At 49.4% G+C, this 12,384-nt stretch overlaps 1 protein-coding gene across 2 annotated transcripts in view; it reads right to left on the minus strand.

Annotated features, from left to right (window-relative positions):
* Positions 1-12,384, minus strand: part of RYK (receptor like tyrosine kinase) — a 158,423-nt gene that overhangs the window by 79,060 nt on the left and 66,979 nt on the right. For both annotated transcript variants that reach the window (XM_069727924.1, XM_069727925.1), the window contains exon 3: positions 1,272-1,371. In XM_069727924.1, coding sequence (XP_069584025.1) covers positions 1,272-1,371 — 100 coding nt within the window. The remainder of the gene's footprint in view (positions 1-1,271; positions 1,372-12,384) is intronic.

Consider the following 12,384-nt stretch of genomic DNA (forward strand, 5'->3'; position numbering starts at 1 on the left):
CTCCCGCCTTGACTACTGCAGCCTCCTGCTCTGTGGCCTCCCCTCTAACACTCTCGCACCCCTCCAATCTATTCTAAACTCAGCTGCCCGACTAATCCACCTGTCCCCCCGCTATTCCCCGGCCTCTCCCCTCTGTCAATCCCTTCACTGGCTCCCCATTGCCCAGAGACTCCAGTACAAAACCCTAACCATGACGTACAAAGCCATCCACAACCTGTCTCCTCCATACATCTGTGACCTCGTCTCCCGGTACTTTCCTGCACGCAACCTCCGATCCTCACAAGATCTCCTACTCTACTCCCCTCTTATCTCCTCTTCCCACAATCGTATACAAGATTTCTCTCGCGTATCACCCCTACTCTGGAACCCTCTACCACAACACATCAGACTCTCACCTACCAACGAAACCTTCAAAAAGAACCTGAAGACCCACCTCTTCCGACAAGCCTACAACCTGCAGTAACCACCGATCGACCAAACTGCTGCATGACCAGCTCTACCCTCACCTACTGTATCCTCACCCATCCCTTGTAGATTGTGAGCCCTCGCGGGCAGGGTCCTCACTCCTCCTGTACCAGTTGTGACTTGTATGGTTCAAGATTATTGTACTTGTTTTTATTATGTATACCCCTCATATGTAAAGCGCCACGGAATAAATGGCGCTATAATAATAAATAATAATACGCAAAAAAATTATGTCTGAATAAGATCTAAGGAGTGTGTGATTCTGCAGCACATTATGGCTCCTGTGAACACAGCTTGAAGAGGCTGTCTAGTACTCAGGATGCTGGACCACTATCCTCAGACTGGTGGGAATCCATGGGGGCCCAGCAAGAGCAGACACGTGGGGGTGCAGCGTCACTCAGCAGGTTTCTGGTCTTATTCTTAGCCCACAACATGAACAAAATATCAAATACCAAAAAACAGATTTTTTTCCATTTATTAGAACAAGCATTGCATAATACCACTAAGGGTTTTTTCTATTACTGCTATCACTTTAAACTACAATGGCCCATCTAACCACATCTAACTTCTGTGTGTGACTATATATGAAGGGAGCGCTGGTAGTCAGTCTCATTTTTATGCCGCGCAGAAATGGACAAATGTCATGGTCATAAACGTCAGCTGTAGTCACTACTTATCACCACTAGGAGGTGCTGCAGTGCCTCGGTGCCAGTGGATGGGACATTCCCAGAGCCGCTGTCATTTCATTGCTTTATATCCAATGCTGGTTATGATCAGAAGATATTGTACCCGAGAAAGCCACTAACCTGACAACGAGCGAGGCACGTCCCCCTGCAGCGAAATATTGGTCTGTGGTAAGTCCATTGCCAAGGAATTGTTCACCTGAAATCCCAGCTTGTACTCCACCTGAGGAGGAAATCACAAATCATAAAAATCAATGCAGATACACAGCCCCGTTTTCTCGTATAAACGTAGTCGAACTATTGGGTCTACTCTGGTGAAGTCCGATATAAGGTTATTCAAAAAACAGGGTCAGGCCACACTTACTGGCAACAGTAGGAAAGGTTGTTTTCCATGCTTGTCCTGAATTAACTGTAATTTGATGCTCAAGGGGTCTAATTTCTTTCATCCCATCACGAATGAGGAATATAGGATACAGCGTTATTTGACATGCGACTCAGAGTTTGTTGTTTATTTACTTCAGTGTCCTTGCTCCTTATGGTATGTCGCTGAAACTACGTGTGATTTCAAGACTAGAATCAATCAACACCGACACCATAAGGAAGAAACGTTTGGATCTACCAGTGTCTAAACATTTCACAGAGAAATGTCATACTGAAAAAAAACTGCGCCTCCGTATTATTGATATGGTACCGGTTCAGAGAAGGGGAGGTGACCGTATACGGTTACTTAAAAAGAGTTGGAATGGATAAAAAAACTCAATACTTTAAAACCTTATGGTCTTAATGTGGATTTCAAACTTAATTCAATTATGTAAATGTGATAGAGGTTATATTCTCTCCGAAGTGTATATTTTATATATATTTTTTATGTTTTAAAAGAAACTTATGGAGTTATTTGTCCTTTTTCAGGTGTTCTATCTTACATACCGAGATACTACAGTATATGGTGGCTATGACTTTGAACAATGGATGCGTACTGATTATAATGTGAATTATTTTGCTTTCCTTTTTCCTTGATCTCTGCATTTCTCTTGATATTTTGATTATTTTTTTGGATATATAATTACAGAGAATAAAAGCTTGAATTTATAAACATAGGAAACTCCCCTGCTTTGGTCATTTGGTCTTTTATGTTTCTCTAGGGATGTTGAAGATGTAGCCAAAGATTGGGTCATGTGTGTCATACTGTAGGGGTTTGGAGAAACGCGGGGGGTACCCGCCCCCAAAGGTCTCCGTTTCTTTACTCAGGGTCAGGATGCCCCACTTTAATAAGGGGGGCTTCCTGGATCTTGGTGACGTATTACAGACTTATGTCTGGGTCCCTTTAAATACGGCGGCACATCGAGTATGTTCCCGAGTAGAGAAGACTATTCTTATACATATGACCATGTATGGAGCAGTTTAATTTTGTACATAATTTATATATACATTATGTGTGTATATATATATATATATATATATATATATATATATATATATATATATATATATATATATATATATATATATATATATATATTATATTCTTTATTTATTTTTTATGTTTTTCATATTCTGTACAGTAATTCCTGAGTAATGCAGAGTTCGGAGTTACTAGGATCGCTACTGTATTTTTTATATTGCTATTGCAATAGTTATGTGGTTCCGTCCTCCGTGTGGGCAAAGCCGCCCCTAGCTAACATGGCGCCATGGTCCTCGGAAGGCTCTGAGCAGCTGCAGGGCAGAGCATTGTGGGTCCCTGACTGATGTCACGGACATGTGCAGTAGGCACTTGGGAACGCCGTGATCATGGCTGCCATTACTGAGCTGTGTATGTAAGTGTACTTGGATTATAATATCGTTAGTTAGGACACCTGATTTGTTTTTAATAACAATTGGCCATTAAGCTATTTTTAATTATTTTCACGCAGTATGTTATTCATAATACCCGTCAATAGCTGTGGTTTGATGGGCTGAGTAACTTGCACAATTGCACTGTTACACTGATGATGCACAATAACACTGTTTAATACTATTGACTTTATTATATTTAATGATTTTCTAATGAGGTATGTATGTGTTGGATATAAAATGTGGTCTCACTCTTGTATTCATTGCTTGACAAAGGATAACACATCTGAAACGTTGCCACGCCGTTCAGGCATTAAAGTCCACTTTTTTTCAATTATTTTGTGCTGCTTTTCCTTTTTTTGAGTATATCTCACTCATGGTGGAGCTCACAGGACGCGTATGGGGGAGCTCACAGGACGCGTATGGGGGGAGCTCACAGGACGCGTATGGGGGAGCTCACAGGACGCGTATGGGGGAGCTCACAGGACGCGTATGGGGGGAGCTCACAGGACGCGTATGGGGGAGCTCACAGGACGCGTATGGGGGAGCTCACAGGACGCGTATGGGGGAGCTCACAGGACGCGTATGGGGGAGCTCACAGGACGCGTATGGGGGAGCTCACAGGACGCGTATGGGGGAGCTCACAGGACGCGTATGGGGGAGCTCACAGGACGCGTATGGGGGAGCTCACAGGACGCGTATGGGGGAGCTCACAGGACGCGTATGGGGGAGCTCACAGGACGCGTATGGGGGAGCTCACAGGACGCGTATGGGGGAGCTCACAGGACGCGTATGGGGGAGCTCACAGGACGCGTATGGGGGAGCTCACAGGACGCGTATGGGGGAGCTCACAGGACGCGTATGGGGGAGCTCACAGGACGCGTATGGGGGAGCTCACAGGACGCGTATGGGGGAGCTCACAGGACGCGTATGGGGGAGCTCACAGGACGCGTATGGGGGAGCTCACAGGACGCGTATGGGGGAGCTCACAGGACGCGTATGGGGGAGCTCACAGGACGCGTATGGGGGAGCTCACAGGACGCGTATGGGGGAGCTCACAGGACGCGTATGGGGGAGCTCACAGGACGCGTATGGGGGAGCTCACAGGACGCGTATGGGGGAGCTCACAGGACGCGTATGGGGGAGCTCACAGGACGCGTATGGGGGAGCTCACAGGACGCGTATGGGGGAGCTCACAGGACGCGTATGGGGGGAGCTCACAGGACGCGTATGGGGGAGCTCACAGGACGCGTATGGGGGAGCTCACAGGACGCGTATGGGGGAGCTCACAGGACGCGTATGGGGGAGCTCACAGGACGCGTATGGGGGAGCTCACAGGACGCGTATGGGGGAGCTCACAGGACGCGTATGGGGGAGCTCACAGGACGCGTATGGGGGAGCTCACAGGACGCGTATGGGGGAGCTCACAGGACGCGTATGGGGGAGCTCACAGGACGCGTATGGGGGAGCTCACAGGACGCGTATGGGGGAGCTCACAGGACGCGTATGGGGGAGCTCACAGGACGCGTATGGGGGAGCTCACAGGACGCGTATGGGGGAGCTCACAGGACGCGTATGGGGGAGCTCACAGGACGCGTATGGGGGAGCTCACAGGACGCGTATGGGGGAGCTCACAGGACGCGTATGGGGGAGCTCACAGGACGCGTATGGGGGAGCTCACAGGACGCGTATGGGGGAGCTCACAGGACGCGTATGGGGGAGCTCACAGGACGCGTATGGGGGAGCTCACAGGACGCGTATGGGGGAGCTCACAGGACGCGTATGGGGGAGCTCACAGGACGCGTATGGGGGAGCTCACAGGACGCGTATGGGGGAGCTCACAGGACGCGTATGGGGGAGCTCACAGGACGCGTATGGGGGAGCTCACAGGACGCGTATGGGGGAGCTCACAGGACGCGTATGGGGGAGCTCACAGGACGCGTATGGGGGAGCTCACAGGACGCGTATGGGGGAGCTCACAGGACGCGTATGGTGGAGCTCACAGGACGCGTATGGGGGGAGCTCACAGGACGCGTATGGGGGAGCTCACAGGACGCGTATGGGGGAGCTCACAGGACGCGTATGGGGGAGCTCACAGGACGCGTATGGGGGAGCTCACAGGACGCGTATGGGGGGAGCTCACAGGACGCGTATGGGGGAGCTCACAGGACGCGTATGGGGGGAGCTCACAGGACGCGTATGGTGGAGCTCACAGGACGCGTATGGGGGAGCTTAGATGTTGGGGGTTAGATGGATGTTGAACATGACTGGTGCATAAATTCATAGATGATAAATCCCCGTCACAGATGTATAATAGGTGTTTATCCCCTCTCCCTATTCAAAATGCGTGTGCCAAAAGGAGTCGCTGTCCAGCAGGTGTACAGCCATCCTTACACAAGTACGCTCATCCAAGACCGCAGCAGGCACAATGTGACCGTGGTGTGACTCAATGGTGCCAAAATCTGCAGACCTGGTCAGGGTTTCTTGTAATAATGGCCACATGGCACATTAGCTGCAGTAATAAACACGTTCCTGATGCTTCATGTACCTGTGACACAGTATAGCAGTCTCAGGCGCTTTCAGGAAACTAAGAAAAAATATAGTAAAATAAAAACTTAAAGTTTTACAATATATAAAAATAAAAATGTATCTATTAGGTTTTTTAAGAACAAAAATGTAAAGTCTGAATCACACGCCGTCCTCCAATTTCTAATAAAAAAGACAAAACACATCCGGTTGCTGCATTCATGGAGTGCGATCTATGACAGCATAAAATTGTTCCGTTTCATAAACTTGTAAAGAAAAGAAAAAAACGTCAGCCAAGAATTACCACATGACCCTATGGAAAGGCAATAAACATTGGTGAAAAACATGAATGTTGCCCTGAATGGGATCAATAATAACATTTGCCTGTCGCAGAAAAACCCGGATCTCATAAAGCTCATGGGGAAAACACAACACATCACATGGATCTTGGAAAATGGGGAGGAAAAAATCCCAAGAGGTTAGAAATGAAAGATGGCCCGGATAGAGGGGACAAAAGGGACGGGTCACTGCTGCTGACTAGGACCCCGCAGCAGCTGCTCCACTTCACAAAGAGCTGCGCTCTGCATAGGCCTTAATCACCAAGACCAGCAATATTCTCATCCTTTTAATAAGGGGAGCGCAATGAAGTCAGTGGCTTCTGATTCATTAAGACATGCACTCCTGATAATCAATCAGAGCTCATGACAGAACTCTTACTCCAGTCGATCTCCCGCCTCACCCCGTCCCGCCAACACTAGCGTGAGAACACAATAGTTACAACAATTTCACTCAACCTCAGGTTTAACCCCTTAAAGGGAAGGTGCCACCAGTTTTCTTGTATTTTGTTTTTTTGTGAAATTAAGCTTAAAATAGTAATTAAAATGTATTAATGCAATGTTTGCACTGTTTGCAAACATTCCTATATGAAAAATATTATATATTTTTCTACAAATATACATATTTACCACTAGGGGGAGCATTTTCCGTTTTAGACCTCAAGCAGCTATAGTAAGATTTAGCAGCTCTGCCCCAGGGATATTAGACCACCCAAAAGGGGAGGGAAATGGTGATGTCAGCTGTTACTGCCCCAACAGTAAGAATGAAGAGCAGCATCACAGGGCAGAGCCATTTTGTGTGTGACTGCCCTGTGACCTGCTGTCACCAGCAGTTACTGCATTAGAGGAGCAGAACACAGTGGGCTCAGCAGCATCTGGACCCAAGAAGAGTGAAGACATGTGGTGTGCATGGAGCAGCATTAGGAGCTGTGTGGGAGCTCCAGCTCTGCAGTGAATAGCCAGGCATTATGGAGGGAGGGGAGAGAGGCATTGTATGGCTAAGGCCGGGGTCACACTAGACCGCAATACGGACGAGTGCAATGCGATAAAAAAATCGTATAGCGCTCGTCCCAATGTTAATCAATGGGGCAGCTCCCATCATCCGATATTTTCTCGACCGTATTCAGGATCCGAGTGAAATCGCAGCATGCTGCGATTGTCAGCGTATCTCGGCCGAGAATCGCCAATGAAAGTCTATGGGGTGAGAAAAAATAGCACAGCACATGGACCATCAGTGTGACTTGCGAGAAATTCTCAGGCATTGGGCAGGTGACAGGAAAGGCTCAGCCATTATTTGCTCATTTTGCAAGTGTTTGAGAAAATCTCACCATACGGACGCCATACGGATGTCACACGGATGCCAAACGGATCACTGGATGCGAGAAAATCGCATCCTCGCACTGCACACGGATCACTGTTTTGGTAACATTTGTGCGATTCTCGTCCGTCAAAAACGGACCGTTTTTTTATACGTTGTGTGTGTCCCCGGCCTAAGAGTGACTGATGGGAGAGAAAGAGACGTGAAGTATGATGAGTGAGACACATATGGAGTGTGATGGGGAGATACACATTGAGGCTGTGTGCACACGTTCAGGATTTTTCGCATTTTTTTGCGTTTGCTCGCTATAAAAATGTGATAAAAACAATTTAAAAATGCATACATATGCATCCCATCATTTATAATGCATTCCGCATTTTTTGTGCATATGTTGCGTTTTTTCTGGGGGGAAAAACGCATCGCAGTAAAAAACGCAACATGTTCTGCGCATGTCGTGTCTCCTCCTTTGATGTGGGCTCCGGCGGTGAGCCCACATCAAAGTCACGACATGTCGGCTGTTTTGTACAGCTGACATGCGCGCGCAATAGCGGCAGGTGAAATCGCAATTCACCCGCCGCTATTAACCTGTTAAATGCCGCTGTCAAATGCTGACAGCGGCATTTAACTACCGCTTCCAGCCGCGCGGCCAGAAATGAGCGCATCGTCCACGCCCGTCACATGATCAGGGGTTGGCGATGCGTCAGGATGGTAACCATAGAGGTCCTTGAGACCTCTATAGCTACTGATGCCGGCCTGCTGTGAGCGCCACCCTGTGGTCGGCGCTCATAGTAAGCCTGTAATTCAGCTACGGAGCAGCAATCTGATGATCGCTGCTATGTAGCTGAGCCGATCGAGTTGTGCCAGCTTCTAGTTTCCCATGGAGGCTATTGATGCATGGCAAATGTAAAAAAAAATGTTTTTAAAAATATGAAAAAAAAAATAAAAATTAAAGTTTAAATCACCCCCCTTTTGCCCCATCAAAAATAAAACAATAAAAAAATCAAACCTACACATATTTAGTATCGCCGCGTTCAGAATCGCCCAATCTGTCAATAAAAAAAAACATGACTGACATGTGCCTGCAATAGCGGCAGGTGAGATCGCGATTCAACCGTTCCTCTGTATGCGTTTTCCATCCGGCGGAAACAGCTGTTTTGACGGATCCTGCAAAAAACGGATGAAACGTGTGGCCATCCGGCGCTAATACAACTCAATGAGAAAATAACGGATCCGGCGAAAAAAAACTGATCTGGCAGAAAAAAAAGTAAATTGTGGAAAAAAACGGATAAGGCGGAAAAAAACGGATCCGGCGGAAAAAACTGATCTGGCAGAAAAAAAAGGAACTTGTGGAAAAAAACGGATCCGGCGGAAAAAAAAACGGATCAGGCGGGAAAAAAAGGATCCGATGGAAAAAAACTGATCTGGCAGAGAAAAAAGAAAATTGTGGAAAAAAACGGATCTAGCGGGAAAAAAAAAGGATCCGATGGAAAAAAAACTGATCTGACAGAAAAAAAAGAAAATTGTGGAAAAAAACGGATCAGGCGGGAAAAAAAAGGATCCGATGGAAAAAAAACCTGATCTGGCAGAAAAAAAAGGAAATTGTGGAAAAAAACGGATCCGGCGGGAAAAAACGGATCCGGCGGAAAAAAATGGATCCGGTGGAAAAAACGGATCTGGTGGAAAAAAACGGATTCTGCAAATGTGCTCGCAGGATGCGTTTTTTCCCATAAACTTGTATTAGCGACAGATCGTGACGGATGGCCACACGTCGCGTGGTCGCGTCCGTCGTGCAATGGATCCGTCGTGTTTTGGCGGACCGTCGGCACGAAAAAACGTTCAAGTGAACTTTTTTTGTCCAGCGCGTCCGCCATTTTCTACCGCGCATGCGCTGCCAAAACTCCGCCCCCTCCTTCCAGACTTCAGAATGGGCAGTGGATGTGTTGAAAAACTGCATCCGCTGCCCACGTCGGGCACAAATTTCACAACGTGCGTCGGTACGTCGGCCCGACGCATAGCGACGGACTCGTACCGACGCAAGTGTGAAAGAGGCCTTTATGAGGGTTGAATTTAAAAAAAAAAAAAAAAAACCGCGTGGGAGCCCGTGCAATTTTCTGCGCCAGAGGGGGAAAGCCAACGGCCGGGGGCCAATATCTGTAGCCTGCTATGAATATCAGCCCGCAGCTGTCTGTATAGCCTTTACTGGCTATTAAAATAGGGGGACCCCAAAAAAAAAAATTGTGTGGGGTCCCCCTATATTTTATAGCCAGAAAGGCTACGCAGACAGCTGCAGGCTGATATTCATAGCCTAGAGAGGGGCCATGGATTTTGCCCTCCCCCCCCCCCCCCCCCCCCAGGCTACAAATACCAGTCCGCAGCCGCCCCAGAAATGGCGCATCTGTAAGATGCGCCAATTCCGGCACTTAGCCCCTCTCTTCCCACTCCCGTGTAGCGGTGGGATATGGGGTAATGAAGGGTTAATGTCACCTTGCTATTGTAAGGTGACATTAAGCCGGGTTAATAACGGAGAGGCGTCAATAAGACGCCTCTCCGTTATTAATCCAATAGTAAGAAAGGGTTAAAAAAAAACACCCACACATTAGGAAAAAAGTATTTTAATATTCTTCATTTCACCATACTTCAGCGCCTGCAAAAAACGTAAAATAATAAACCGTATACTACCTATCCGCCGTAGTCCAATTAATAACGAGTGTCCCACGACGATCTCCCCTATAGAACAGTGACATCGGGTGATATCACCGCTCTATAGGACCCTCAGTGACACACTGACAGGAGACAATGGCTCCTACAGTGCATCACTGAGAGGTTACCTTAGGACAAAGGCTCACTTTATGGCAATTGCTGCCTGGGATAATTTCTCATACAGCAATGGCATAAAGTGAGACTAGGGACTTTTTTTTTTACAGTGGCGGAGGAATACAGTGGTGGAAGGATACCTTCCTGCTGTCATTGTGTTCCTGGAGCCCCTAGAGAGCAGTCGCATTATCTGATGCTGCTGCTCTCCACAGGAGATCGCCGTGGGACACTCGTGGATTTCTGCGGACAGGGAGTATATTGGTTGTTTGTTTTTTTAATATTTTTTTTACAGATGACACTGGCTTCGGGGAACAAAGTGACAAGTAATGGTGAGTATGAACTCTATGTTTAATGTACTGTATGTCTATATGTATATAATGTATGAATGTATTGTATGTAGCATGTATGTAGCATGTATGTAGCATGTATGTAGCATGTATGTAGCATGTATGTAGCATGTATGTAGCATGTATGTAGCATGTATGTAGCATGTATGTAGCATGTATGTAGCATGTATGTAGCATGTATGTAGCATGTATGTAGCATGTATGTAGCATGTATGTAGCATGTATGTAGCATGTATGTAGCATGTATGTAGCATGTATGTAGCATGTATGTAGCATGTATGTAGCATGTATGTAGCATGTATGTAGCATGTATGTAGCATGTATGTAGCATGTATGTAGCATGTATGTAGCATGTATGTAGCATGTATGTAGCATGTATGTAGCATGTATGTAGCATGTATGTAGCATGTATGTAGCATGTATGTAGCATGTATGTGGCATGTATGTATGGAGTATTTTTTTTTTTTTCATTCAACACATTAGCCGGATGATGGGACTATTACTGTCCCATAATTGGCTAATGTGTCAATCACTGTCATTGTAGCAGGCATCGTCCGATGGGACTTGTAGTCCCATCGGACGATGCTTGCATACACGCATAGAGACCCCCCCACGCCGCACAGAGACCCCCCCACGCCGCACAGAGACCCCCCACGCTGCAGAGACCCCCCCACGCCGCACAGAGATCCCCCCACGCCGCACAGAGATCCCCCCAAGCCGCACAGAGACCCCCCCATGCCGCAGAGATCCCCCCACGCCGCACAGAGACCCCTCCACGCCACACAGACCTCCCCACGCCGCAGAGATCCCCCCACGCCGCACAGAGACCCCCCACGCCACACAGAGACCCCCCACGCCACACAGAGACCCCCCCACGCCACACAGAGACCCCCCACGCCACACAGAGACCCCCCACGCCGCACAGAGACCCCCCACGCCGCACAGAGACCCCCCACGCCACACAGAGACCCCCCCACGCCGCAGAGACCCCCCACGCCGCAGAGACCCCCCCACGCCGCAGAGACCCCCCCCCACGCCGCACAGATCCCCCCCACGCCACAGAGACCTCCCCACGCCGCACAGAGATCCCCCCACGCCGCACAGAGACCCCCCCACGCCGCACAGAGACCCCCCATGCCGCAGAGATCCCACCACGCCGCAGAGACCCCCCAATGCCGCACAGAGACCCCCCAATGCCGCAGAGACCCCCAACGCCGCACAGAGACCCCCCCACGCCGCACAGAGACCCCCCCACGCCGCACAGAGACCCCCCCACGCCACACAGACCCCCCATGCCGCAGAGACCCCCCCATGCCGCACAGAGATCCCCCCACGCCGCACAGAGACCCCTCCACGCCACACAGAGACCTCCCCACGCCGCAGAGATCCCCCCACGCCGCAGAGACCCCCCACACCACACAGAGACCCCCCCACGCCACACAGAGACCCCCCCACGCCGCAGAGACCCCCCACGCCGCACAGAGATCCCCCCACGCCGCTCAGAGACCCCCCCCACGCCGCTCAGAGACCCCCCCACGCCGCACAGATCCCCCCCACGCCGCAGAGATCCCCCCACGCCGCAGAGACCCCCCAATGCCGCACAGAGACCCCCCAATGCCGCACAGAGACCCCCCAACGCCGCACAGAGACCCCCCCACGCCGCACAGAGAGGGAGAGCGACACAGGGGGAGAGTGCAGTTTACCGGAGATCACTGGGATTGTGGGGAGGCGGAGACAGAGCAGAGGGAAGCACACGGCAGAGTGTGAGAGCAGAAGATGTCTGCCCAGAACCTGCTGTGCCTGGAGTACAGAGGAGAAGTGAGGGCTTCTTCTGTCCTGTGATAGAGAGCAAGTGGAGCTCAGCAGATAGCACAGGGCTCTAATAAAATGGCAGCTAGTCACACCTACAGCAGTGAGTTGTGCAGCCCACAGAGGCGTGCCCAGCTCACTGCTAATGCTGCTGCAATGTTACAGATAGGGTCCGAGCCGGTCTATTATCTCCTATGTCCATGGGGTGCCGTAATCTGACACTGATAGTGACGTACTACTGCTGCAAAACCAAGATG

The sequence above is a fragment of the Ranitomeya imitator genome, chromosome 5 (assembly GCF_032444005.1).
Source record: "Ranitomeya imitator isolate aRanImi1 chromosome 5, aRanImi1.pri, whole genome shotgun sequence".
Lineage (NCBI taxonomy): Eukaryota > Metazoa > Chordata > Amphibia > Anura > Dendrobatidae > Ranitomeya > Ranitomeya imitator.